Here is a 26,868-nt window from a genome sequence, read left to right on the forward strand (position 1 = left end):
ATGGCTGCCATGCCTCCTAGCAGCGCCCCACCAGTGAGGGCCAGAGGAACCACTGCAGGGGGCAGAGATGGCTCTGGCAGCCACAGGTCTGAGGTTGGGTTGGACCAGGCAGGGTCCCCCAATCCCTGCTCTTTCACCAAGACTTCTGCCTCTGCTTGAGCGGGAAGCAGACCTGAATGCGGGCCTCTCCACACCCACGGATGTGGGTGGGGAGCCTACCCCTCTTCCCACCCGAACTGACGTGAGCCTCACACATAAAAGGCACAGACACTGATTGGATGCAAAATGATGGAGTGATAAAATGCAGAGGGTTGGGGGCGTGGTCTGGAGTCACAGTGCCTGGGTTAGAATCCCAGCTCTGCAACTTCCTAGTTGTCACCCTGAGCGAGTAACTCAACATTTCTATGCCTCAGTTTCTTCATCCATACAGTGGGATACCTACTTACTGTGCTAGACCAGGGGTTGGCAGGTATTTTTTTCTGTAAAGGGCCAGAGAATAAATACTTTTGGTTTTGGGGGCTGGAGAGTTTCTGTTGCAGCTACTCACCTCTACCAGCTATGGTAGCACAAACACAGCCATAGACAATTAGTGAACGAATGGGCGTGACAGTGTTCCAATAAAATTTTATCACGGACACTGATATTTGAATTGCATATAATTTTCAGGTCACAAACTGTCCTTCTTTTGATATTTTTAATAATATGAAAAAAACCCCCACCAAAAACCATCCAACTCACTCTTAGGTCACAAGCAAAACTAGGATTTGGCCTGTGTGTTGTCGTTTGCAGTCTCCTATGCTAATCTCTGTGAGTGCTTAGCACGGCAGCCAGAACACTGCCCTTGAGCTGATGTTGAGCACCTACTATGCGCTTAATACACGTTAGCTATCATCTCCCTGGAAGGTGTGAATACACCAGGAGGCGGCTGTCCCCGTGGCTGGCTTGTTGGTGAGGCGCAGGCCATTGGTGGGGGTACGGGGTCTGCCTTGGAGGGGGGGCAGCTGAGAGGGTTATCAGGAGATAATCCGTTATGGCTCGTGCTACCACTGGACAGCAGTGTCCACCAATGTCCTTTCCCTGGCCCTTCTCTGCTTGGGGAAAGGGCCCAGAGCATTGGCTTAGCTGCCCAGAATATGTCCCACACCCACCCTGGAGTGAGGACCTCCTGTCACACCCCCCAGGCCTCCCTCCAATGCACCCTTCCCCTCCACACACTCCGAGCACTTTGGGCCAGCTCCTGCCTCAGGGCACAGAGCAGACCTCGCCCCAATGTCAGTGACTAAGCAGTTTATTCACAAACGGCTCCAGCTCCAGGCCTGAAGCCTCCTCCTTCCTATCTTTGGCACCAGGCAGTGATTGTCAGGCCTCAACACCTAAGGTCACATCCTTGGGTCCCAGCCCAGGCTGGGGGAGTGGCTGAAACCCACAGCTCGGGGCTTTGGAGGAGTCTTTGCCTCTGAAGATCTGGCGAAGAACTCTGTCGGGCTTCACTCCTGGCCTTTGTCCAGGCCGGCCGTGTCTCCTCGGCCCCATCTGTCTCGGTAGCAGATATCCTAAGGGTTTGGGCGGCAGGAACTATCTCATCCTGGGCGGCTGCTAGCATTGCTGGGTGGGGTCCAACAGTCCCCTGCGCATGCCCAGGCCCCACCTTGTTCAAAGTAGACTTGTAGTCAATGTCTCTGAGAAGCCCAGAGGGGGTGTAGGAGACAGGGTCTAAGTTCTCAGACCATGGCTGGTGGTCCTGGCTCGGTGTCTCTTCCCCTGCCTGCCTCAGGACTCAGCTGGCACCTCAGTGCCTGTGAGCTGTCTGGAGAAGGCCCTCTCCAAGCGCAAGGTGTTGTATCTGGGGGGCGGCGTGCCCGGCACCTGGGCTGCTGGGGCCGGAGGTAGGCACAAGGCAGAGGTGAAAGTGGGCAGGTCATCGTCTATATGGAGGCCCAGGTTGTCCTGACCCTGAGGGCTGGGGGGAGCCTCGGGGCGGGGGGACGCCTGTCTCCGGGCCCACCACTCCTTGGCTTTGTGCCACTGGTGGCGTGCGACGATGGACAGGGAGTCGATGAAGAAGACCTCAATGATCTCAATGACGCAGACGATGGAGCAGCTCAGCCACAGGCCCAGCTGGCCACCGATGTTGGACAGAAGCATCTCGATCTGCAAGGGAGGACAAGCCAGACTATCAGGAGGGACCCCCACCAAGTTGGCTTCATGCAAAGACCCCAATTCCCAAGGGAGTCACTGGCTAGCCCTGGCCCCGAACAGGTTTGGGGGAAAATGGGGGCAGCCTTCCTGTCCCCTCTTACTCTGCCTTATCTGAGGCTTGGTTGGCCTTTGGTGGCCCTACGAGCTCAGGCTGGATCCCCACAGTCTGACTCTGCTCCCCAAGGCCAGGCAGATGCATACACTCGCAGACCCGGGACAGGTCCCAGAAGGAAGCCACTCACGCTGTTGGCAGGGCTCTCCACGATGGATCTCTGGTTCAGGTCTTTGTAGAATATCAAGAGTTTGGCCAAGTCTGTTCTGTAAAGATTCCAATAGGCAGGGCCAAGGTGAGTTGGAGGCCTTTGCACTCTACCAGATGGACAGCCTCTCAGCATGGCTCTCTCTCTCCTGCCCAGTCCCCAGCACGGACCAGGCTCTGAGCTCCACAGGGTCTTAGAACCTGGTTTATGGGTTTCCTTCTGCACCACAGAGAACATCTCTGGCCTGGGGCTGGTTCATTCATTCACTCAAAAACCATTTCCCCACCTGTAGACTAAGTTCCCTCAGCTGCATTCCCACAGCACAGTGTTCTTCATTAAACCTTGACACTGTAGTTGTTTGATTGCAGTCTAAAACATGTATGGGAGACAGGCAAGTGATGTAAATGAGCGAGGCAGGCTGGGTATAAGGTCATAATTATAACAACCATAATAACAGCTAGCATTTACTGACCACTTCCTGCGTTGCCAAGCACTGGAAGAACTTTATGTGTTCCAAGAACCTTATGTGAGTCAACTTATTTAATTCGCACAACAACCCTATGAGGCAGGTATGTTTTAATCATACCCATTTTACAGATATGGCAACTGAGACACAGATCGGATAAGTAACTTGCCTAAGACTACACAGCTCATGATTGGCAGAGCTGGTATTCAAACCTAGAAAGATCTGGCCCAGGGCTGGGCACTGTGGAGACAGTAGTGGCCCAGAGAGATGTAGGTTCACACGGCAATCCCCCCACCCTCTCCCATCTTTGTCTCCACCTGCTGAGGTCCCTGAACTCTGCCCTGGCTGATTTTTGCTAAAGGTCCCTTGGAAGTGAATTTCCATGTGGAAAATTCAAGTGGAATTAGAAGCTGCATGGCTCAAAGGAGTATTTTTCCAAGTGGGTCAAGATACATCAGGAAGCCATGAAATAAACTTACTGGGTTATGACCAGTACCTTTTACAAAATGAAATAGAAAAGATCAGATTGCATCCACAGAGAGATTCGAAATTTTTATCAACTGATACGGGCACTAATCATTCAGAATTGTGCTGTGACCAATCAGGATGGATGTAAACAATTGGTTTGGTACCCGAGTGTGCAACATTTGAGAAGCAGCCCGAATGCTTTGTACATCATAAGGGAGTACTGTTTCATGACAATTTTATTTCAGTTATGTATTCAATGGGACACAATGGAAAAAGTATTTTCATACTGTGGGTCATGGTCAAAAAATTTGAGAGCCCCAGGCCTCGAGCAGGGCCTGGCTTATGATAAGAACTCAGTAAATATTTGTTGCATAAAGAAATAATGAATGAATGAATGAATGAAAAGGAGATTGGCACTGAGGAATCAAGTGAGCAGGCTGGGACGGGGGCTGGCAGAAGCAGAGGAAGCAGGGCGGAGGTCAACTTACTTGTTGAGTTTTTTCTTTATTTGGCCTTGGTCCCAAGTGAGAACGGACAGCAACCATTTCTGTGGTGGAGAAAGAAGTGGCCTGGGGATGCCTGGAGAGACCAGAGCCAGCCTGTCTGCCCTCCCCTCTCAGCCCCAGCCCCTGACCCAGGCCTCCCCTGTGGATCACCCCTGAGGCCAGAGGACACAATCAGGACATGAGGCTCCAGGCTGAGGGCTCCAGGGGGAAGAGCGGACAGAGAACTCACCTCGGAAACCTCAGATGGCCACTGTGCCAGACTGGTGGTCAGCGTCCACTCCTTAAAGCTACGTGGAGAAGGGCATGGAGTGAGGGTGGGTGGCCTGGCCCAGCCCAGCCCTGCTCATCCCACTGCTTTGGGTCCACTCACCTGCAGGCTTCCTTGCACACTGACTGGCAGCCCAGCTCTCCCCGGACAAAGTCCTTGTGCAGTTCGTAGTAGCAGTACACTGACGGACAGAGTGCAGGGTGGCATGAGCTTTGGGGTCACAGGACCCTTCCTAGGGTTTTCCAGTGGTGCCCCCATAGTCTCCTTTTAATGATTTCACCTTCCACTTTCTACAAACACTAGTTCTCGGGAAACAATTTCTGGCTTGTGATTTTGAGAGACAGAATACTGCCACAGCTAAGAACATGAGTTGGGGTCGGGGGCAGGTTAGCAGCCCTTGCTTTGGGTCTAGCTTTGTTGCTCCCTGGCTGTGTGACCTTGGGCAAGTTGCTTAACCTTTCTGAGCCTCAGTTACCTGTTCTGTCAGAGGATACTATGAATAGTTCCTACCTCCTGGAGTTGACAGAGGTGGTCAAGGTTTTAGCACAAGCTGGGGTGTAGCATTTGATCCTTAATCAGAAAGTAGAATTCAAGCCAGGCTTCACGACAGGAGTGAAACTGGTCGTGTCTCTCTATCAATATCTCCCTCAGGCCAAAGGCCATGGGGCAGGGTCCCAGGAGCGCCTTAGCTGTTGCCAGGGCTGGGCTGACCCCGCTCCTGGGGTGTGTGAGGTGGGGGTGGGTCTCACTCACTCCAGTTGGGGTGCTGCTGGTAGTTGCAGTAGTTGGCTCCCTGAGGTAGAGGCTGGCTGAACTGGGCACACCCACATTTCTCCACCATCTTTGCCTGGAAGCACGAGTGAAGGCAGATCTGAAAGACAAGACCCAGGAATTCCCTTAACCTCCTTGCACGTGGATGCCAGAGACCCCTTCCCTACATCCCTCAGTCGGAGCGGGTCAGCTTTCCACAGCCTTGGCAGACAACATACATGTACCCCTCATGTCACAGCCGATAGGGCCACAGGGACAATGCTAGAAAATTTATTGGGAATGTAAACAGACGTGGAGGCCAGGTTGAGCTAGAGCTGTGGTGGTCATTTTCCATCATGTAAGTGCTGACCCAGATATAAGTGGGAAACTCGGAGCAGGTGCTAAGAAACAGAGAGAAACAAACCCAGCCCCCAACTTTCCGATTCTCAGGTCCAAGCCCTCCAGGCTGGATCCCTGGGGACCATAATATCCATGAAGCTTATAGCATAAAAGCTAACGGTGTGGGCTCGGAAGGCAGGCTGCTTGAGTTCAAATACCAGCTGTGCTACCTCCCAGCTGTGTGACCTCAGGCAAGTTACTTAATCTCTCTGATGCTTAGGTTTCTTCATTTTTGAAATAAGTATAACAAGGCCTACTTCATGAAGTTGTTGTGACTATGAACTGCAAGATGTAAAGTGTTTTTAAACGGTAGCCTCTCACTAGATATTATCCAGAGTATCTTTCCAACGAGCTGACCGCCACCCCCCTCCCCGTTTTTTTTCTGGTCTTGAAGTCAGTGTGAATGTGTTTCTATTTCCTACAAGCAGACATTGTCTGACTACTGGTCTCTTTTCACTCACTGTCTCCACCACCCCTCAGCTCAGCTCTGGTGGAAGCTAGTGGACTCAGTGCACTCAGGGCGCCTGGTCCTTTCTTTCTGCTGGGATGATTCTCATTGGCTCTCTTAGTGTCCTGGTGGGAGGCAAAGGGCAGACTGCCTGAACAGGAGGCAGGGTAACAGGTGATCTCACTCAAGGGTTGACATAGGTAATACACTAGCGGGTGGTGGAGACCATGGGGAACCAGAGAACATATCTCGTTTGATAAGGCCACTCCACCCACTGTTTATCCTGTAGGAATATGGGTCCAATGTTCCCAGATCTTGTTTTTCAAGAGAAGCTAGAAATCTGGGTTTTCTTGTGAAATTCCCTGACTTTTAAACACCATCCAGAAAAACCAGGTGAGCAGGGTGGAAGGGACCTGGGATCTGCCACTTAGCAGCCCCTGATCCGATCCAAACTCCCCTGGTGACTGCTGAGGAGCACACAACTTGCCCAAAGCCATCAGTGGGTGAAGGGCACCCCTCACCCAGTGCCTCTCCCAGACTGCTTCCTCCTCCTGTCCCTCACTCGCCAAGGCCCATTTAGGAAGTGGATCTCAGCTGTACATTCTGTTCTATGCAAACCTCAATGAATCAATTAAGCTCTGGTTACAGATGGATTGAAGAGGACCGGAACCAGCTGGCATCATTTGCTCTTGAGGTCCTTGGATGAACCCCAGGATTCTAACCACAGTTCCCAGTCCCAGACACACCCCAGCCTATATATAACTTTGTTCCCTGGGTCCAGGCCACAACCCGGGGCTGGGTGCTGCCTCCAGTCTGTACCCGGAGGGAATACGTAGCATTGTAGATGTTCGTGATCAGCACGTCACTCCAGTCCTCCGTGCACCGGCTGTAGGGATCACTCAGCTTGAAGGACTCCGTCTGTAATCACAACAGCACACATTCAGTCCTGATCTCCCCCAGGACCCAGACAAGGGGCATTTCTAGCAGCTTCGAGGAGCTGAGCAGCTACCCAGTCATTCATTTAACAAATATTTATTGAGCACCTACTAGGAGCTTGATGCTATTCTAGGCATTATGGAATCCACAGTGATTAAGACAGACAAGTTCCATGTACTTGTGGAGCTCACATTCTAGTGGGGTAGACAGATGGTCAAAAAGCAAATAAATCATTTTGGATCTTTTTTGATAGTGATCGATGAAACTGGGTAGAGAGACTAGAGGGGTTGGGAGGAGGGGGCAGTCTTTCCAAAAGTGATTAGGGAAGACGTCTCTGAGAAAAAGACATGTTGGCTCGACATGGAATGGCAACAAAGAGCTGGACTTGCCAAGAAAGGTAGGAAGAGGATTAGGCAGAGAAAGCAGCAAGGCTGGAGGCGGGAGAGGGCCAGGGTGGCCGGAACGTGCTAAAAGGGAGAGCCATCACTGGAGACGAGGTCAGAGAGGGATGCCAAGGCCAAATCATGGCGGCCTCCTATGCTGTGCTGAGAAATTTGGGTTTGGATTTGGTTTTCAGAATGTAGTGAGCCACTGGAGAATCCACGGGGAGGGGCTGGAGGGATTAGAAAGATGAGCAATGACTGTGCTGCACAGGGTCCTTGTCTCAGTGAAGGACTCATTTCCTACCCTCTTGTCTTCTGGTCCCAGAAGTTGACTTGAAAAAATGGACTTTCTTAGAGAGGACCAAAGAATACCCAGCAGAGCAGAATGATACCCTGATCAGAGGAGGTAAGAGCATGGTAACTCACTGTTCGAAAGCCTTATTAAATTATATTTTATTATGGCTTACTACGTTTGGTTCTAGCTTAATATTTGTCACTGCAAAGGAACAATCCAGACAAGCCAATTAAGAAAAAAAAAAAAGGGTAATGTCTCCCAAGGGGGAATAACAACTGAATATACTGTGACCATATCATAGCTAGGATTTGGGGGGTGTGTGTGTGTGTGTACAAAGAGTTTTGTTTTGTCTTTTATGAAATGGGGAGGGTAAAGGGCAAATGGATGGCAGATTTATGGGAGGGAAGAAAATTCTTTTTCCTTTGAAGAGTGGATGCACAGAGAGAAAGGTGATTGGGTGGGGGGAAGGAATCAAGAAGTTTGGCGCAGGTAGAAACTACAGACATCTCAAGTGGCTATAATCTCTTTCTGTTTGTATTATAATTCATCTGTTGACCCATTAGTCTCCTTCAATTAATTGCAAATTAATTTGCCCTCTGGGGCAAAAGACAGTGCTCATTTTAAAACCTTTAAACAGAAGAAGCAGAGACGAAAGTAGCCGTCTGGTTTCCTCTCTTCCCCCAGGTACCCACTCCAACAGGTCAGATCTTGATCCTGAGATCCAGACACACATCACACGTTCCCTTTGCCCTGCAATGTCCTCTTCTCACTAATAATAAAGAGTGAGTGTCTTTCCACGTCGGTACAGAATAAACAGACTTACTTCATTCCTCTACTAGCTGGGTAGCAAACTGATTTAGAGCCTCTAGTGCATGCCAGGGCTGGGCTGGGATCTGGGCACGAAGATGCCAAGCAATGGCTTCCCTCGAGGGCACCTCCATTCAATGCTACCCTCTAAGCTTCTCCAAGCAGCAGTCTCCCTGATCGGATGTCCCTTGGAGCCCCCAGGCCCAGGATGTCCACAGAGCCTAGAGCGTCAGCTACTAGGTACAGGGCTCTACCTGCCTGTGGGGAGAGTTCAACAGCCTGGCATCTAGGGGAGAAGGTCCGTCCACACAGGTAAGCCCTGTGCAGCTGGCAAAGGTGGCTGAGGCTCTTTCTACTTTGAGAACCAGGCCATGGACCACTTCCAGAAAACCGATGTGAGAAGTCATATTGTGATTTTTATGCTTTTTGAGTACTCGATGGCCCTTTACTTTGCAACGATGCTTATCAAACTCAGAGTTCCTGGGTTATTCAGGTTACTTCCTGAAACACCTGGGGCTGGGGCAGATGGGGCCAACGGCCTTTTGAGAGGGGAAGAGAGGTCTTTAGCTTCTCAAAGCCACAGCTAGATGAACTTGGACAGAGTCCTGGCTTGCTCTCACTCTCTCTCCCCCGCCGCCTTTCACTCCCCCACTTCACTGTCAGTTTACCAGAAGTGCTGATCTGGGCAGCGTGGGGAAACATTTTGGCTTCTGTCCTGACCCCTAGGGACCCCAAAATGAGAATGGGTATATATGTATGTGTGTGTGAGAGTGTGTGCAAGTTTAGATGGATAGATAGATAGGTAGATAGATAGATAGATATGTGTGTAGCATGCACAGGTATGTGTAGGTGTGATTAGGCGTCTGTGTGCACATGTGTTGTATGTGGGTGTATGGGGGAGCAGGAATCATTTATCAAAATGAGGTCCTATCTGCTTCCTTCTGAGAATCCTGGGGGGGGGGGGCGGTTGCACAGAGTCCTTAGCTCACCTCTTTAAAAGTATGAACTGTGCCAGGGAAAAGCCCAGGTGGCAGCAGGAGGCTCTAGGTGAAATTAGGGGTGTTTTAACTCATTTTTCTTTTGTTCTGTTTGTAAATTGTAATAAATTATAAAAGTTATTTGTAATGTTATAAAATAATTTATAGATACAAATAATTGTAAAAGTTATTTTTACGTTTCTAATCAATGGAGGAAAAAAGAATTATGCAACATATGAAGTTAGGACTACTTGTTAAGAATTTGGAGGAATTCTGCATTTCACATTCTGCAGAAATAAAATTCTAGTGGGTTAAACTATTAAATGAAATAATAAAATAACCGGAAGGAAAATCAGCTCAGTATCTGATCTCAAGGAGGGAAAATCCTCAATAAACATAGTGACTAAAGAAGAAAACAAAGGTTTTGACTATGTAAACATCTGATGTTTTTGCATGTGAAAGAGTAGCATAATGAAAACTAAAATAAAAGCACACACTGGGAAAGATATTTGCAACACATATGGCAAATAATTAGTACTTTCTATATACTATATGGAACAGATCAATATCTTACTCAATATCTCACTCAGAAGGGTGTCATGAGGACAAGAAAAATCTTCCCTACCCCCTCTTTTTGGTTCAAATATTTTCCTTTCCCTTCACATTTCTTTTCTTAAAAAAATGTACAGTAATAGCCAATATTTTTGGAGCACCCAATACATGCCAAGCACTGTTTTCAATTTTCACATGAACCAACTCATTGAATTCTCACCAGACTATGAAGTAACATTATTATCATCCCCATTTTACAGATGAGGTAACTGAGACACAGAGATCACACAATCAAAATGCAAAGCTGGGGTTTGGACCACAGTTGTCTGGCTTCAAAGTCTGAACCCTTAATCCCTGTTATACATATGCTTATGAAGAGAAGTGTGTGTGCATGCTTTAAGATAAAAATTTCCCTGGTGGTGCAGTGGTTAAGAATCCTCCTGCCAATGCAGGGGACCCGGGTTCGAGCCCTGGTCCAGGAAGATCCCACGTGCCGCAGAGCAACTAAGCCCGTGCACCACAACTACTGAGCCTGCGCTCTAGAGCCTGCGAGTCACAACTGCTGAGCCCGCGTGCCACAACTACTGAAGCCCATGCACCTAGAGCCCATGCTCTGCAACAAGAGAAGCCACTGCTGTGAGAAGCCCGTGCACCTCAACGAAGAGTAGCCCCTGCTCGCCGCAACTAGAGAGAGCTGCGCGCAGCAATGAAGACCCAACGCAGCCAAAAATAAATAAATAAATCTTAAAAAAAAAAATGTACAGTAAGATTTGCAATGACAGTGAAGTCTCGCCCCTCTCCGGGGCCTGGCTCCACACTCCCCTGGGTGAATTTGCCCTTGCCCACTTCCTCATCTCTCATTCGTCATCCAACCTATTGTACTTTGGTCTCTGTTCCACTCCTTCCACTGAAAACTGCTCTGGCAGAGAACCGGTGACCTCTTGGTCGCCCAACCCAACAGCTTTTGCCCTTTACCTTGCTTGACCTCTCAACTGCGTTTGGCACCCTAGCTAATACCTTCCTGGAAGCCCTCTTCGTTTCTCTGACACCAACCCTTTCCAGCTTCTGCTGCTACTTTGGTCCCTCTATTTCTCCATTTTCTTTCTGCTCAGCCCTTAAACATTTGCATTCTGTCTCAGGTCTTGGGTGATGGCATTTCTTTCCAAGTCTAGAATTATGCTAGAGGTAACCCCCCTCCTCAACCCCGCCATGGCCCCCGGATTTTTCTCCTGAGCTCCAGGTTCACAGCGTCTATGGGCAGAACGTTTTCACCTTGATTTCCCAAAGGCACAACAACTTGGGTATGTCCCAAACTGAAGTGGTTATCTTCTCCCCCAAACCTACCCTTCTTGTATTCCCTAATTTAGAACCAGGCACTTCCATCCACCCCACTACCCAAGCCAGAACCTAACTATCAATCTAAATCCCCCAGGCCTTTCCTCAGTGACCTCAGTTGTCAAACCCTGTTGCTTGTAATATCTCTCACATCCATTCACTTTTGCTCATCCCCACAGCCACTGCCTCACCTAGGGCCTCATCATTTCTTTCTAGTGTTACTGTAAATACTGCGCTGTCTCCAGTATCTTGATTGCACTTCAGCCAAAGTGGTTTTTCAGAATGACTCACTACATGGCTTCAAATCCTTTCTGCGACCCCTTTGTAATTGCTATGCCCTTTGTCTGGACTAGCCTTTCCTGATACTATTTGCCTGATGATTGTCCTTTAAGAATCCATCACCTAGAAAGCCTTCACCAAAAGCTTCTGTCCTGGCTCCCAACCATCCATCCATCTACCCAACAATATTTACTGAGGATCTACTACGTTCTAAGAACTGAGCCTGGGAACAAGATAGAGAAGGTCCCTGTTCTCACAGAGCTTGGACCTGCGTTGCAAATGTATGTTATCTTCTCTTAAAGGTGAATCTTTGAAGGTAGGTGCTCTGTTGTATCCATCTCTGAATATCCAGTGCTTTGGACACACATGCCTCCGTGAATGAAGGAAGATTAGTTAACCAACTGCCTAACAAACTGAGTCTACCAGTTTAACATGCCTATCGAAAGTAAATAAATAACTAAATAAAAAATAAATAAGAAAGGAAGGAAGTCTAGTTTGTTCGGACTTATTCTAGTGACTCTCTGGTGACTTCTCAGTAATCCCTAGTTTTTTTGTTTTGTTTTGTTTTAAATGCTCATAAATCAGAACTAGAGCTTCCTGACCCTGCTCTGTGGCTTTGATTTTGTATATCTCAAATTAAGTGTAGCAGAAAACCGACCCATGTCTTTGTTTACCATCATCGCTAAAGAGAGCATTTGCTTAACAGTGTGATGAATATTTTTCTAAGCTCAGGGAAGAAAACCAGAGGGCAATTCCTTAGTTCTTGTACTTTCCCAGGCTCTAAGTGTGCAGACACTGTGAGAGGCAGAAGGTAAGAATGTGCTGCAAAGCCCAGGTGCTTCTTCATGGTATAAAACTGCCTGAGAAACGTTGGATCAAAATGTTCACTATTCTGATCTGGGAGTTTTGTAATCTGCCAGTGAACAGAGGCATCAGAGACCTGGCTCCTTAAGTAGTAAGCTAAAGGGACTTCCATGGTGGTCCAGTGGTTGTCTCCATGCTCCCAATTCAGGGGGCATGGGTTTGGTCCCTGTTTGGGGAACTAAGATCCCGCACGCCACATGGTGCGGCCAAAAAAAAAAAAAAGGTAGTAACTTAAAGTCTTTTCAAACCACAGTTCGAGCAGGTTGGGGCTCAAGATTTTTCCTTGGGCAATCAGCATTCACACAGCCCAAGTTGGAACACAATACTTCTCATGTTGGAACAAATTTCCCACATTGAACAAAGCCACTAAATGACACAGCTTCACAGATGTGCCATCCTGATGTTTTCTCTTGTCCAGGGTTGTCCTTTGATGGGACATGGTGAGGCACTGAAGCCACAGGTGCCAGTTTATCTTCTCTGCTGTCTCAACTTAAATAGCACTTCCTCAGGAAAGCACCCCTTGAACTCCCCGCTTCTCCCTATTAAAAAGCCCTAAATCAGGCATCTCTGTGATATGCTCTCATGCATCCTGTATTTCTCCTTCTTAGCACCTATGATGATTAGAGTTAATCACCTGTGCAATTTTTTGTTATTGATTCTCTCTGCTAGACCCTAAGTTCTAAAAGGACAGCGACAGTCCTGGGGCACTGGTGTAGCCCCAGCATCTAGCACACAGGATGTGCTCAGAAAATGCTTGTTGAATGAATAGATGATGGAGGAATATACAAGCCCCAATGCCCACCATATCACTTTATAACTCACTCTGAAGCCATCATCTATGGCTGTGCTAAAGCGTTGGTGTCATCCTAGCTTTACTTTCTCCTAGGAAGACACACTTTTCTTCTCTCATTCTGAACTACTCAGGTTTCTAAAGCTGAGGTTCCTGAGTTTGTGGCCTCTTCAAATGACCACTGGAGTTTGGTAAAAATACAGATCCTTGGGCTCATCTCTCAGAGACATTGATTCAGTAGATCTGAATCTACTGATCAACAAGTTTGGAAACGACTGCTCTGGAGGAAAAATTTGTGAGGGATGAAGGCTAATATGTTTAATTTGGGACACTGAGGTTGGATATAAACAAAGGCATGAACAAAAGAGTCCACAAGGAAATTTTTTTCCTCCATAAATAGGTGAAAAAATGCCACTAAGAATGACTGTCAAAAATTATAATAGATACCATTTTTTTCTTGACAGATTAGCAAAGATTAAAAATTGGTTAATACCCGTGTGGGTACAACGTTATTGGAGGACAATTTGGCTAATATGCATACTGATTGATATACTTCTAGGAAGCAATTGATGACTACACATCACATTGCACCATTGCTTTTAGTTGTACCTGGAAACAATCTCAAGTCTATCAACAGGGAATTGCTTCAATAACTTATCCACACAATGGACTATTATGGGTCTTTAAGAAGAATGAGGCAGACTCTATATGTGTATTCATATGGAACTATTTCCAAGCCATAGTATCAAGTGAAAAATGGGGCAGAACAGTATTTTGTATTTGCATAAAAGGAGAAATGCTTATACCCACACACACATGCTTGAAGAAGACTATCACATCCCTGGCGAAACATAGAAGCAGCAGCAATAGTCTCTGTGCAGAGGAAGGAGGGAACCAGAGGTCAGGGATAGAAGGGAGATACATCTGCATGGTAGGCTCCTTGTATTGTTTGGGATTTTTACTTTGTGCATATACTCCCCTTAAATAAGTACTTAATAGTTATTCTATTAGATAGAGCAAGAGACAGAGACAGAGAGTGAGAGAGTGAGACAGAGTGAGACAGAGACTGGCATAAAAAGACCCCAGGCCTGCAAACAAGAGACCGTACAAGTGTGGCCAGGGGCATCTGAGCACACTCCTCGCCTTGCCCTTCTGCTTCCATTGGGCATGACTGACTCAGGGGTTGGAGTCTGCAGCCCAGATGTGCTTTCGTTGACAGGTATGAGTGTTCTCAGCACCTAGTGAGGTCAGAAAAGGTCAAAGACTTGAGGGGAGAGGCTCTCGGTAAATGAGGTGAAACTGATGGAAGTAGGATGGTCCAAATAGACCTTTGATGGCCCAATGACTTTCCAGTAGTGGTTTACATGCCCCAGTGGCCTCTAGGTATCCCAGAAAGGTGTTAATCTGCTCTATGTATATTAGTGACAAATACATAGTTAGTGCCTGACCAGCACAGGTTCCATAAATGCTGACATTTGTCTCTGGAACAAGGAAGGTTCCTTAAATTCTTATCCAAAATGGCATCCTGTCCTTGTTCATCCATATAAAACATACAAAGACAGCCTTTAGTATAACTACTAGAATGACCACTGGGGTAACCACTGGAAAATATTAGACCATGCTTCCTTTTGAAACCAACACTCTTTTCCATAAGCTGCCCCTCACTGGTTGTTATCCTTCAACAAAATCTGTCCTCCTCATGAAGCTGACGGGATTCAGAATATTCTCTTACCAGGTGCATCCCTATGGAGGTGGCCATGGCCGTCTCAATCTCTGTTCCCACATCCTCGATGAAGGGGTACTCATCCTGCCGATGGACAATCACCTTAGCCCCAGTGGAGGACACCAGGAAGGGGTTGTACTCTTCTTCGTCTATGTACAAGATGACCTGCAGCCCTGGGAGGATAAGGCAGCCTGCTGTGGTCAAAAGCCAGGAGACCATTCCCTGGTGGTAGCCTACCTCTCCCACTGCTCTGGGAGTCTCAAAACCAAGACCCAGGCATTTCCCACAAGTGAAAGGTAGACAAGGGTGAGACTGGAAACTCCAGCCTGACTTGTTCACTGCTCTGTCGCCAGGGCTTAGCACAAAATAGGGCTCAGAAACAGTGTCACTACTGCAGGTTTGCTAAGTATAAGCAAAACTACTACCCTGCCTAAGACACGAATCTCCATGTGGTTCTTTGAGATGGGGAGTTCTGCTGGGCACCCAAAGGGACACACAGAGCTGTGGCTGCTTAAACCCTCGGGGAGAGACACCAGTGGTGAATCCGATCACTGGCCTAACTCCTCTCCCTGCTCCCACTCTTTCTTTTTTTTCTTGCGCCTGCAGTCTAATCTGAGCCCAGCAGCCAGAGGGACCTTTTAAAATCAGGAATCAGATCAGGTCACTCCCTTGCCTGAAACTCTTTAGTGGCATTTCATTGCATACATGGGGATGCCATAGAATAAAGTCCAGAAACCTGACTGTGGTTCTCAGGCAGATGATGATGCATGCCTCCCTCCTCATTCCACTCTCCCCTTCCATCAAGAAGCTCCAAGCACGCTGGTCTTCTTTCTGTTTCTGGAGCTACCAAATCCATTTCCTTTTTGGGGTCCTTGGACTTGCTAGTGCCCAAAATGCTCTTCCATGGACCTTAATGCGTATTTTCCATCTTTAAATAACCCTCCTCCCAGAGGCCTTTCTGGACCTCCTTATCTGAAATAACCCCCCCATCTCAGCCCCAGCCACTCTCTCTACCCTTGCACGTTTTCCTCATAGCGCTCACTAGGATTGATAACCAGATAATATCTATGTGCTTGTTCACTCATTTATCTGTCTCTCTGCAACAAAATGCAAGCTCCCTGAAAGCAGAGATGGCATCTGTCTTATTCACCACTGTGTCCCTAAGACTTGGAAGAGGGCCTGGCATACAGAAGACACTCAATAAACATTTGGTGAACAAATGAGAGCAGGGCCTATATGAGTTGCAAGAAGAGAACTTTGAGAGTTATTCTGACTTCTTCTATTTGTAAGTAAAGGAAACAAAGCCCAGAGTGGGGAGGCGATTTGCTCAAGGTCACACAGCCCACATGCAGCAGAGCCAGGATTGTGCACCAGTTCCCAGACTACTTCTTCCCACTGATGTGTGTGCCCTGAATTATGATTTCTTGCAGATTTGGTAAGAACACAGAGAATACAGTAACAAAGATGAGGAGTCCAAGTGGGTTTTCCTCCATGACAGGACCTTGCCTTTCCTTGTAGGAGCATATCTATATATCAAACCATGTTCACTTTGTTTAGGACCTTTCAGGAATTCCTCTTGTAGGTAAACCAGTCCAGTCTGTTGAGTTCCTGCCTTCTCTACAAAAGTCACAGTAGTAGAGTAGTAGTAAACCTAATACTGGAGGTAGTAATTATTGGTGGTGATAGGGGTAGCAGCAGCAATGGTAGTAACGGTAGTCATGGTAGTAATGACAGCCACATCCAGCATTTGTTGTGTGTATGTGTTATGGACTGAGTATTGTGTCTGCCCTCAGGTTGCCCCCTCCACCCTATTCACATGTTGAAGTCTTGATCCCCAATGTGATTGTATTTGGAGATTCAGACTTTAGGCAGGTAAGTAAGGTTAACTGAGGTCATAAGGGTGGGCCCTAATCCCATAGGGTTAGTGTTCTCATAAGAAGAGGAAGAGACAACAAAGCTCTCTCTCTCCACAGAAGACAGGCCATGTGTGGACACAGAGAGAAGGTGGCCAACTGCAAGCCAGCAAGAGACTCCTCAACAGAAACGGAATTTGCCAGCAACTTGACCATGGATTCCCAATCTCCAGAACTGTGAGAAAATAAATTTCTGTTGTTTAAGTCACCCATCTGTAATATTTTGCTATGGCAGCCCAACCAAACGAATACAGTGTGTATCAGGTCTTATTCTAAGTGCTTTTTATATTTTGTCTTCTCAATTACCTTGTATCATCGATACTATTATTATTCCCTCATTATAGATGAAGGGGTGTAACTTGCACAGGGTCACACAGTGAGTGGCAGAGCTGGGTTTTGGCTCCAGAATCTGTCATCTTAACCAAGATAAAGGTGTGTTTCCTTCCCTAATCTCCTGTTCAGCATGTCTGGATTTAAGTCCATCTGGAAGCTCCCTGCCCAGCATTACTCACTCCAGTTATAAGCTTAGACCCGAGTGGTTTCCCTGGGAGAAGAAACCCCAGGGTTGTCCCTGTTACTCTCTCAAAAGCAAAGAGGAGATGTCAAAAAGGAAAACAGACTCTGATGAAGAAGGAAAGAACTGATATGGATGTTGATGGAAACACTGCAAGAAGAAAAGTTGTGCCCCAAGTTTCTGCCCAGGTGGGGAAAGCCTGCATCTCTGGAAGGTCTAAAGCATCCCCAATTGTCCTGCTGCCAGCATGCTTGCCATTAGAGCACCCCAGGGTCTCCTTGGTGCAGATTTCCTTACCATAGTCACTGCCTCCCATGGAGGTGCTGAGCATAGTCTCATTTTGTCCATTGTTGAATGTGTAGCAATTCCCATACATTGGATGGTGGAAACGTGTGAAGTTCCTATTTGGGGGAGAATACAGGTCAGAAAAGGGCCATGCTGGGAACTCCCTTCATGCACCTGAGCTGAAGTCCAAATGGGCAGTGCTAATGGGCCAGCTCCCTTTTGTGGACAATGGATGATAGACATGACTTACTTCCCCCATCTTTCCTCTGATAGATGATGAACAAGGCCCCTCGTCCAACTGACACATGTTGATGTAGAACCGCTCTCTGCTTTCTGTTCTCCCTCTTAATCTTCTCACCTCCATCTCCATCCTGACTTGGCATTCTTTGTGCCAATATATCTGCCCCCCATTTCCTCTACTCTTGAATTTCTCAGCCAACACTTGACTTTTTTCCATTCCAATTCCTAGCAGATGATCCTCAGAAAAGGAATCACATCATATGTGTCCTTATACTGACTTTAGAACCCAACCTTCAGGGAGACACGATTCCAATCAATCAGTTTTCACAAGGGTCAGTATATCAACTAACATATAGAAAGGCTTAGTATTTCAAAAGAATGAAGAAAGCCCTTCAGATAAGCAGGAACACTTTAGAATGTCCCATGACTGCCCAATCTCTACCAGGAATATGAGTGTTATCTTAAAGGTGGAAAGTTCTGAAAGTTCACACATCTGTACATAGACCTTTCTTCCCTCCGTCTTCTTTCCCTCCCTCCTTCCTCCCTTTCTTCTTTCCTTCCTGTACTAGATCAGTGGTTCTCACTGGTATGTGTGACGGTAATATACAAGGTTATATGTCCACCATCAACTACTCTGTTTCTGTGAGTAATTTAATGAATTTAAGGATATTTTGACTCTACACCATCTCCACCTTCCTCACTGACTCTAGAGCTGAGCTCCTGTATAAGTCATTTTCCAAAACTCAGGGTCAGTGAGGAGAGCACCTGTCGCTCCCAAGACCTCTAGTTGAGTTTCAGGTGCATGCAAGGAGCCCAGCACTCAGAGCCGCTGGTCCTTGGAGCTGAGAGAGCAGCCTTCCCCTACTGACCTGGCATCACAGGACTCCCCATCAAAGAAGCAGGTGACCAGCAGCTCCTCAGCAGAGTAGCTCATGTTGATTTTCTTCTCCGGAGACACCCGTGCCATGATGTTCATGTAGTGCAGCTTGTACCACTCCCGGATGGCGTTAACCCCCGAGTTGAAGGTGTAGACTGTACAGCTGGATGTGTCATTTGGACACTGTGAATAGGAGGAGACACCAGGATGAAACTATCAGCCCTACCAGCGGCCTTCAGAAGGACTGTCAGGAACTGAAACTCTAGATCAAACACTCAGGGGAACAGGAGGGATATCTAGGGCAAGAATGGGCTTCTTCTCACTTCTGGGGCCTGGGACACATCATCCTCAAGCCTCAAGGACCAAGAAGGGGCTGAGTAAGGAAGGACACAGAGCCTCACTCTCATGACTCCCTACCAAGCGAGAAGCAAAATCAGCTTCTTCAGGGTCCCCAGACATCCAGGCTTCGACTGATTATGGCTACTGAGTTCCCACCCAACTCTCACCATTTCTTATTGGATCAACAGTTCAGAAATAGAGATTCTACCCCAGACTCTGCTACGACCTCTCTGCAGAATCTTGGGCAAGGCATTACCTATCCATTATTTCACCTACAAAATGTTGACCAAAATACCATCCTTCCCCACCTCACATGGTAGTTGGGAGGACCAGCATTTAAAATACATAATAATGAGAGTTTTATAGGGAAATTGTGGTATATTCCAGATGTTCTCATCACACAGGGCCTGAAAACTCTCCTAAAAGATGGACACCAAAGGATGGATTTTGGTATCAAGGAGAACTTTATCTTATATAAGGACCCAGGAAGATTTCAAAAAGGCTCAGTGATTTAGAGAAAGGGCCATTTTCCCCCAGGATTTGCAACTGGAGCCATGAGGTCTCACAATCAGCAACCAAGACTATAAAGTGGAGGTAGTTCTCATCTTGCAGAGGTGGCTGGGGCACAGAGAGGAGGGTGATGGTTGAGTTTGGCCAGGAAGGCAATGGAATTCATTTTTGGTGAATGGCTGCTTCTTCAGAGTCCCTCAGATGGGACCAAGAAGGAGAGATGAGAAGTCAATCTTTAGCACCCCATGAAGGCAAGTGCTGCTGGGAACACTGTGTTTCTGCTGCTCATTATCTGTTTTCTTCCTTCTGGTATCTGCACTCCAATTTTGCTTCGGTAGAATTTCCTTCCACCCTTTGGATACAGTCAGCTGAGACTGTCCATCAAGATGTCCTACCCTCTGTGAGCCATCAGGTGACCCAAACTTGGCCAATCAGATAGTCCCCAAATGGGATCTGAATCCATCTTTATGGTTGGATTAACAAAACGACTGAAAACAGTTGAAGCTTATTTAATCCAGTAGCAGTATCTGAAACGACTTTTCATCATTTCTTGCCACCGGGATTCCTGGATCTTCCCTAATTTCTGTCCTTCAAGAGGCCTCCATGAGCTACTGGTTACCTTCTAAGACATTTTTATCTTAAGATTGCCTGGATCAGTTTCAGTTGCTTACAGCCGATTCACCCTAACTGAGTGTGTTTCTTCCTGTGGGACTATAGGGCTAATGGCAAAGGAGAAACCTCCCTGGACCCACTATCCCATCCCATTCCCCGAAACCGGGAGGATGTGCATCTTACCAGCTGGAATCCCACCACCTCCTTGGAGTCATGGACATGCATGACGTCTGATGCCTTGTGAATGATTCTGCCCCTGACTTTCCGCTTCCGTCCTGTGCGGAAGTCCCTTGCCTTGCTTGTCTCACCCTTATCGAAGGCCAGCAGTGGGATCAGGTTGAGGAATTTCGACCCTGTGCCCTCCCTGGCCGAACTCCAGGACTCTGCCTCTCGGCGTTTCCGAGATATAATCTCTGAAAAGCCATACAGGGTCTTCAAGGTCCCTCTGGTCTCCTGTTCCAAATCGGCTAGAAGGTCCCGCACAGCACTGTACCTGTCAAGGTGGGAAGGGGGAGTCAGGGATGGGAAACCCCTCTGGCAGAAAGCTGGCACTTCCCCATGCTGCTTTCCATCAATGTGCGTCAGCCTGTGCCCATCACCTCAGAGCCCTTGGCCAAGAAAACCAGGCCTTTTATAATTTGCCCCCTCCAATGTGACCACTGGCTCAAGTAAATGGGGCAGGCTCCCATATGACCCTTGTGTGACTTCCTGTGGTTTCACCTTTGCCACCACTGTCTGCTTGCTCTCAGGGTGTGTTGATGAGTTTGCCCCAACCAGCATTTCTGGAGTGGTGACTGTCAGGTGCCTCCCATAAACCAGCCACAGTGAAGACAAGTAAATAACTGCTAACCAGGAGTCTCCCCAGCGGGCAGGCTCTGTCTCTACCCAGCATACTTGCCCCTGCCCATGGGTTCTCCTCGAATCAATGCTGGGAGGGAAGAGGTATAACTGTTACTTTGACAGCCCCCAAGAACACAGAAGCGTGATCTGGGAGTTGACGACATGAAGAATAACAACACCATCTTTTAATTTTCACAATACCAGATGGTCCTGGCCTCCCTCTTAACTCTCCCCACTCTCTCTCTCCCTTGCTAGGGGCATAGGCCACACAGCATAGTGACTGAACGTATAAACTCCAGAGCCAAACTACCTGGACTCCAGTTCCCCATTCTGGTTCTGGATGTGTGACCCTGGACAAGCCATTTAGCCTTTCTGTGTCTCAGTTTCCCCACCTGTAAAATGGGGTTATTGGCAAGAGTCAATGAGTTTATTCTATCTATCTACCTATCTATCTATCTATATCAATCCATCCATGTATCTCTGTGTGTATGTATGTATGTATATACATATATATACACACACACATATATGCTATTAAATGGTCACTGTTATTAATTTTATTAGTGTAATTATATTTGTTAACATTTCAATCCTCTACTACAACATCAGCTGCACTAGGACAAAGACTGTGTTTGGGTCATTCACTTCCATGCCCTAGAATCTAGCACAGTGAATGACAATTTGTAGATGCTGAGTAAAAGATTATGGAACAATGGATGAAAGGAAGAAAGGAGGGGGGTGGGAAGGAGGGAGGGTGAGGTAAAGGGAGGGAGGGAGGAAGGAAGGAAGGAAGGAAGGAAGGGAGAAAGAAAGAAAGACAGACTTTGAGGTGGAGGATGAGTTTAGACCTGATTTTGATTTTGAGCTTTGCCATCAACTCATTGATGACTCTGGACGAGTTAGTTCCCTTTGATGGTCTTCCTCCCCTGCTCTTCCCTTCTCCCCACCCTCACACCTGCTCTGACAAATTCTGCCAGATTCTGATGTGCCTCACAGATCAGTTTTCAATAATCCTGAGGATTCCAATGACCCATTTAGAACAGGTCCTGCAGCAGACAATTGGGCAGTACCAAGGGCTGATCCTGCCCAGAGCTCAGTGATCTCAATTAGTGGGGCTGGGTTCGTTCAGATGAGCTGAGATGCTTCTGGAAGTCACCTAGGTGTCATGTCTGAGTCAGCCTCCAGCTCACATTCAGGGGAGAGTGAGGGTGTGAGCTTGGAGAGCTCAGGGGAAATGGCTAAGCTGAACTCTGTGTGTGTGTGTGTGTGTGTGTGTGTGTGTGTATGTATCTCCAGGGTAGGAGGAATGCTAGTTCATTCCAGGCCCAACCACCAAGCAAAAGTGATTCTTGCAGCCTCCCTCTCTTGCCTTCCTTGAGCTAGCCCATCCTCAGAAGTAGCTGATGACTGAAACCTTGGTACAGATTTCAAACCTGGGAGAGGGCAGTTTCCCAACACTGGCAATGAATTCAAATTTCTAAAAAGCATGATTGCAGGCTGGAGTGTGTCACCTTTGGGAGGGGCATTGGCACCTGCAGGGGGCGTGACCCCCCTCCCTGTCCCTGCCTCTTACCTGTAAGGATTGATGTTGCAGATGGTGACAGCAGGAAAATCCAGCTTCTGGAAGTGGACTTTGATGGAGACAGAGACGGTGTAGAAGGATGAGATGAGGAGGGCACACTGCCAGAAAATGAGGGCCACGGCTGTCAGCGTGAACAGGATCCAGAGCAGGCGCCGGAGGCGGCCGCGGGACACCACGATGCGGCGACAGCCGTGGGTGTTGGTGTTCAGACAGTACCACCGCATCAACTCTTTGATGGTAGGTGCCTGAGGTCCCCTCACGGGCAGATTCTCCTTGATTTTGGCTTTGATCTTCTCTCCAGCAGCCATGGTGAAGATGGGACTTGGTGGGGCAGACAAGCTGGAGGGGCAGAGAAAAAAAAAGCAGGTGAGTGGGCACAGACTGGAGGCTGGGCACTGGGAAACACCAGCCCTCATGTCCTCAGAGGCTGGCTTCCTCTTTCCCTCTGGCCTGGACAGTCTGCTTTGAGGCCTTGGCCCTTGCTCCAGGATATTTGCTTTTGGGCCACCACAGCTGCCAGAGAGCTGCCTCCTTCTCTTGTGGCCCCCAGGCCAAGCTGTGTGGAGGCTGGGTGAGGTGTAACCTGTGAAACCACCACACGGTTTGCAGGACCTTCCCCTTGGGCGCTTGGAGCAGGAACCCTCAGGGCAACCCCATCCCAACCAGCCTCCACACCCCTCTTATCAAGCTCCATCGTGATTAGAGCATCGAGGGGTCTGATTTTAGTGTCTCCATTAGCTTGCCTTCCTTAGGGCATCGTTCCTGCCTTGCCCTGCCTTCTGGTGCCCAGCTCAGCGTCTGGCACAGAGCAAGCACCTTGCAAATCGATTCTAACAGATAAAATCTGCCAAGGGAATTTCCGGGCAGCCACCCTAGACCATGTCCAGTCCCTTCCCAGCCCAGCCATATCTTCCCAGCCTTTTCTCAGCTGCTTTACTGCAAGTGGAGTGTTTCTGTTTCATTTCTGTTTCACTTCTCTTTACAGTCAAGCCCTTAGTGTTTCTAGAGCACCTGATATAATAATAGCCTACAAATATTGACCACTTAATATTTGCCAGGCACCATGCCATATTTCCTTGATTCTAAGAGAATTTGGAGAATACACTTTGATTTAATAACAACTTTGTCCGGGGAAGAGTGTTGGAAAGCAAATGACGGCGTTTATCAATATACATGCTGCACCTGAATTACAGAAACTTTACAATGTGAAATAATAATCTTTTAAAAAATGAACTAAAATAATATATAGTCTCATTAGCCTCACAAATGCATACAGTCTCTCTCTCCATATATCATATATATAATCAATCTCTCTCCAAATATATATAATCTCTCTATATATTTCAGTTCATGTTTCAACAAAGCCATAAGGTAGGCATACTATTATTACTTCCAGATTACAGAGGAGGAAAATGAGCTCAGAGAGGAGGAGTAACTTGTGCAAAATTACACAGCTAGTAAGTGGAGGCGCTGGATTGGAATCTTGAGGGGCCTGGTATTGTGCTGGGTGCTGCCCCCTCCCCAAGACAGTTAATTAACAGTCCGTGGGACTAAAATGAGGGGTGGAAAGAGATGGAATCCTGAGCTATTTAATTTCTAAACTCTGGGTAGGTAGTGTGGCCACTTCCTAACACTAGTATTGGTGAGCACTGGTACTGGGGAGGGGGAATATGGAAACTCTGTTTCCTGTGCCTACCGTAGGTGACCGAGGCAAATTAGGATATACTCGAATTTGGAGTAGGATATACAGGGTAGTCCCCATGCCCCCCAGAAGGCCTGGGTCTGGGACAAAGACTATAGTTTGCCCCATCACATTCTTCAGGCAGGATTCTGGCATTGAGGAAATACTTTTTCTCCACCCTGAACCCATGGGCTATTATCCAAAATCGGGAGCTGGGGCAAAGGTGGGAGGCTTTCAAGTGAATGATGTTAGTGGGTTTCAGGTTTATGATGGCAAGGATGTAGAGTGCTGTGGGAGGAAGGTGAGACATCCAAAGACAGCCAGACCACTCGAACCCTCCACAGACGTATATGATCTTGCTGTGATGTCTGACCCTCAAAATTATGCAAGAAGCCTCTTGGCAAGAAGAATGTGATTCACTGTGTTTTATCATTTAAAATATTGCCCATCCTCATCTCCTCTCTCACTACAATCCAAAAGCAAAAATTAGCAAGAGTTTGTTTTAAGAAACCTAGATCCAGGTACAATTTCCTGTCAAATAACACTGCAACCCAGGGAAGATTTTCTCCTCTGTGAATGTTCAACAGAAACTGTGATTCTGGAAGCTTCTGTCATCAAACCCTCCATTTTCTCACTGAAGATAACTCTTGGGGTCCCTCTGCCCCGTCAGCCCCTTCCCCAGGACTACGTTGACCCCAGTGGATCAGCCACCAATGTTAGTGAAACCACAGGTGAAAGAAGGGAACCCATCTTGCACAGCATAAAACATACACATGTTCACACAAATAATATTTCAACTTATAAACAAAGCGAGGTTGTAGCTACCTTTAGGTTATACTGCTTGATTAAACATGATGCCCTTGTGGAAGAATTAGTAGCTGACACCCAGCACTCACTCTTCTAAGCACTTTCCAGGTATTAACTCATTTAATTTCCACAAATATCTTCTGAGATAGGCACCATAATTTTCCCCATTATACACATGGAATTGAGACACTGAGAGGTTAAGTAGCTTGCCCAAGGTCACCCTAGAAAGTGGCTGAGTTGGGATTTGAAACCATGTCTTTAACTACAAACTGCTTCTCAAATAATAATAATAATAATAATAATAACAGTAACAACGGCAACAGCACGAACAACAGAAATAAGAGCAGCTCTCATGTACTGACCCCTTACTCTACCCCCAGACTTCCTCCTCCTCCTCTTTCCACACATTACCTTATTTAATCCCCATTATTATTATATGAGGCACAGAGGAGAAGACTGAAGTGCAGAGTTTAGGCAGCTTGTCCAGTGCCACACCGGGAGGAAGGATTAAAAGAATTCTCTGGAGTTCCGGGGTCCCTCAGGATTCTCTACTGCACCCCTCTCGCCCATTCCCGACCTCAACTATCCCCTAGACCTCAGTGATGGAACCCAAGCACTGGGCTCTGGGCGCCAGACCCGCGCTCCTCCCGGGGGGCGACTCTGCAGCCCCTGCCCTCCCCGCGCCGAGAGACCGGAACCACGTCTGCCCCAGGGCAGCCGCGCTGAGGCCGCCGGAGAGAACCCAACCAACCCGCTTCAAGTGTTTGCTACATTCTGCAACCCTAGTCACCACAGAGAAAACATTCCAGAGGGGAAAAGGAACGATCGCGGTCAGGTCCACGCGTCTCACCAAGGCCAGGAAGGGAATGAGCGGGTGCTGGGTGGAGAGACGAGGCGGGGCGCGGCCCCGGACACCCCAGACCCGGTTTCTGAGTAACTCAGAAACGTCTCCCGCCCCAGCTCTGCGTCCCGGGCCACGGCGAAGGCAGACAGCAGAAAGCTGGACCGAATGGACTTGGGAAGGTGTCCCAGCATCCCAGGTATCGGGAGGCAGCCCCGGGCTGATGCCCGCTCCGCCGCCGACCGGGAGGACAGTGTCCGGGAAGCCCAGGGACCCCGAGGCCACTCCGGTGCCTGAAACCCCCGAGCTGGTGCGACCCGACCCGGCTGGGCTCACCTCACTCAGTTCCGAAGGGTCCGCGGCTAGCGTGTGCACGATCCGGGTACGCTCTGCTCTGCTCCTCGTACAGCGAGAGCATCCCGCAGCCCCAGCGTCCAAGGCTCCTGTTGGTTGGGCCCCGCCTCCTGGAGCCCCGCCCCTGGAGCCCCGCCCCTCGGACCCCGCCCCCGCCTGGCCAGGTGTATTTCCCCAGCGGCCGAGGACTTGCCGCAACCCACAGCGGGCCACGATTCTGCTGCGCCCCCTGTCATCCTGAGGCCGCACTGCGCCCCAGCCCATCCTGCGCTGTGTTTCTAGGTGGTATCGCGCAGCACCTGCTGCCGCCCTGAGGCCACCCTGCACCCTGCATTCCAGCTGGGTCTGTGCGGCACCTTCCTCAAGCACCTCGCAGCGCCTCCTGCCGCCCTGTTACTGCCCAGCGCCTTCCATTCTGGTCCAGTTGGGCGCCCTCCCGCCCCCACCATCAAAAGAAATCCCAAGTAGCCTCCTGCCCCTGGCTTCCTCCTGACCTGGCTGGAGCCTGAGGCTACTTCAGTGCCCACCTGGGCAGCAGGGCTGTTCAGGCAGGCCGCTTATCCTTTAGTCTCTTCAGCTGTCTTTTTATAGGCATTCACGCTGGAAACAAGACATGAGCTTAGAAAATTACAACTGGGAGGGACCATAGGGACACCTCTGTCACAGGCCCCTTGAGTAGGGAAGCACACAGACAGGGGAAGCGGTCCGCTCTTGCTCAGAGCTGCTCAGACTTTCACATGCTAATCGCGTTCACATGCAGATTCTAAT

At 48.3% G+C, this 26,868-nt stretch overlaps 1 protein-coding gene across 3 annotated transcripts; it reads right to left on the minus strand.

Annotated features, from left to right (window-relative positions):
• Positions 1-682: 682 nt before the first annotated feature.
• Positions 683-26,148, minus strand: SCNN1G (sodium channel epithelial 1 subunit gamma). Of its 3 annotated transcripts, XM_082644940.1 has the most exons (13): positions 26,083-26,148; positions 22,409-22,756; positions 20,179-20,488; positions 18,527-18,717; positions 17,430-17,533; positions 14,715-14,878; positions 6,584-6,682; positions 4,921-5,038; positions 4,270-4,348; positions 4,129-4,186; positions 3,882-3,940; positions 2,442-2,517; positions 683-2,151 (listed from the first exon to the last, which is right to left on the minus strand). In XM_082644940.1, the coding sequence occupies exons 2-13, from the start codon at positions 22,723-22,725 to the stop codon at positions 1,771-1,773; spliced, it is 1,956 nt and encodes a 651-aa protein (XP_082501066.1). In that variant the 5' UTR covers positions 22,726-22,756; positions 26,083-26,148; the 3' UTR covers positions 683-1,770. The 3 variants fall into 3 exon arrangements, 2 of the variants coding, with proteins under 2 accessions (XP_082501066.1, XP_082501065.1); XM_082644939.1 differs by lacking the exon at positions 26,083-26,148 and having other exon boundaries at positions 22,409-22,856; XR_014296086.1 differs by lacking the exon at positions 26,083-26,148 and having other exon boundaries at positions 2,108-2,151; positions 3,882-3,972; positions 22,409-22,856.
• Between the last annotated feature and the right edge of the window lie 720 nt (positions 26,149-26,868).

The sequence above is a fragment of the Mesoplodon mirus genome, assembly GCF_964341445.2.
Source record: "Mesoplodon mirus genome assembly, chromosome: 15".
NCBI lineage: Eukaryota > Metazoa > Chordata > Mammalia > Artiodactyla > Ziphiidae > Mesoplodon > Mesoplodon mirus.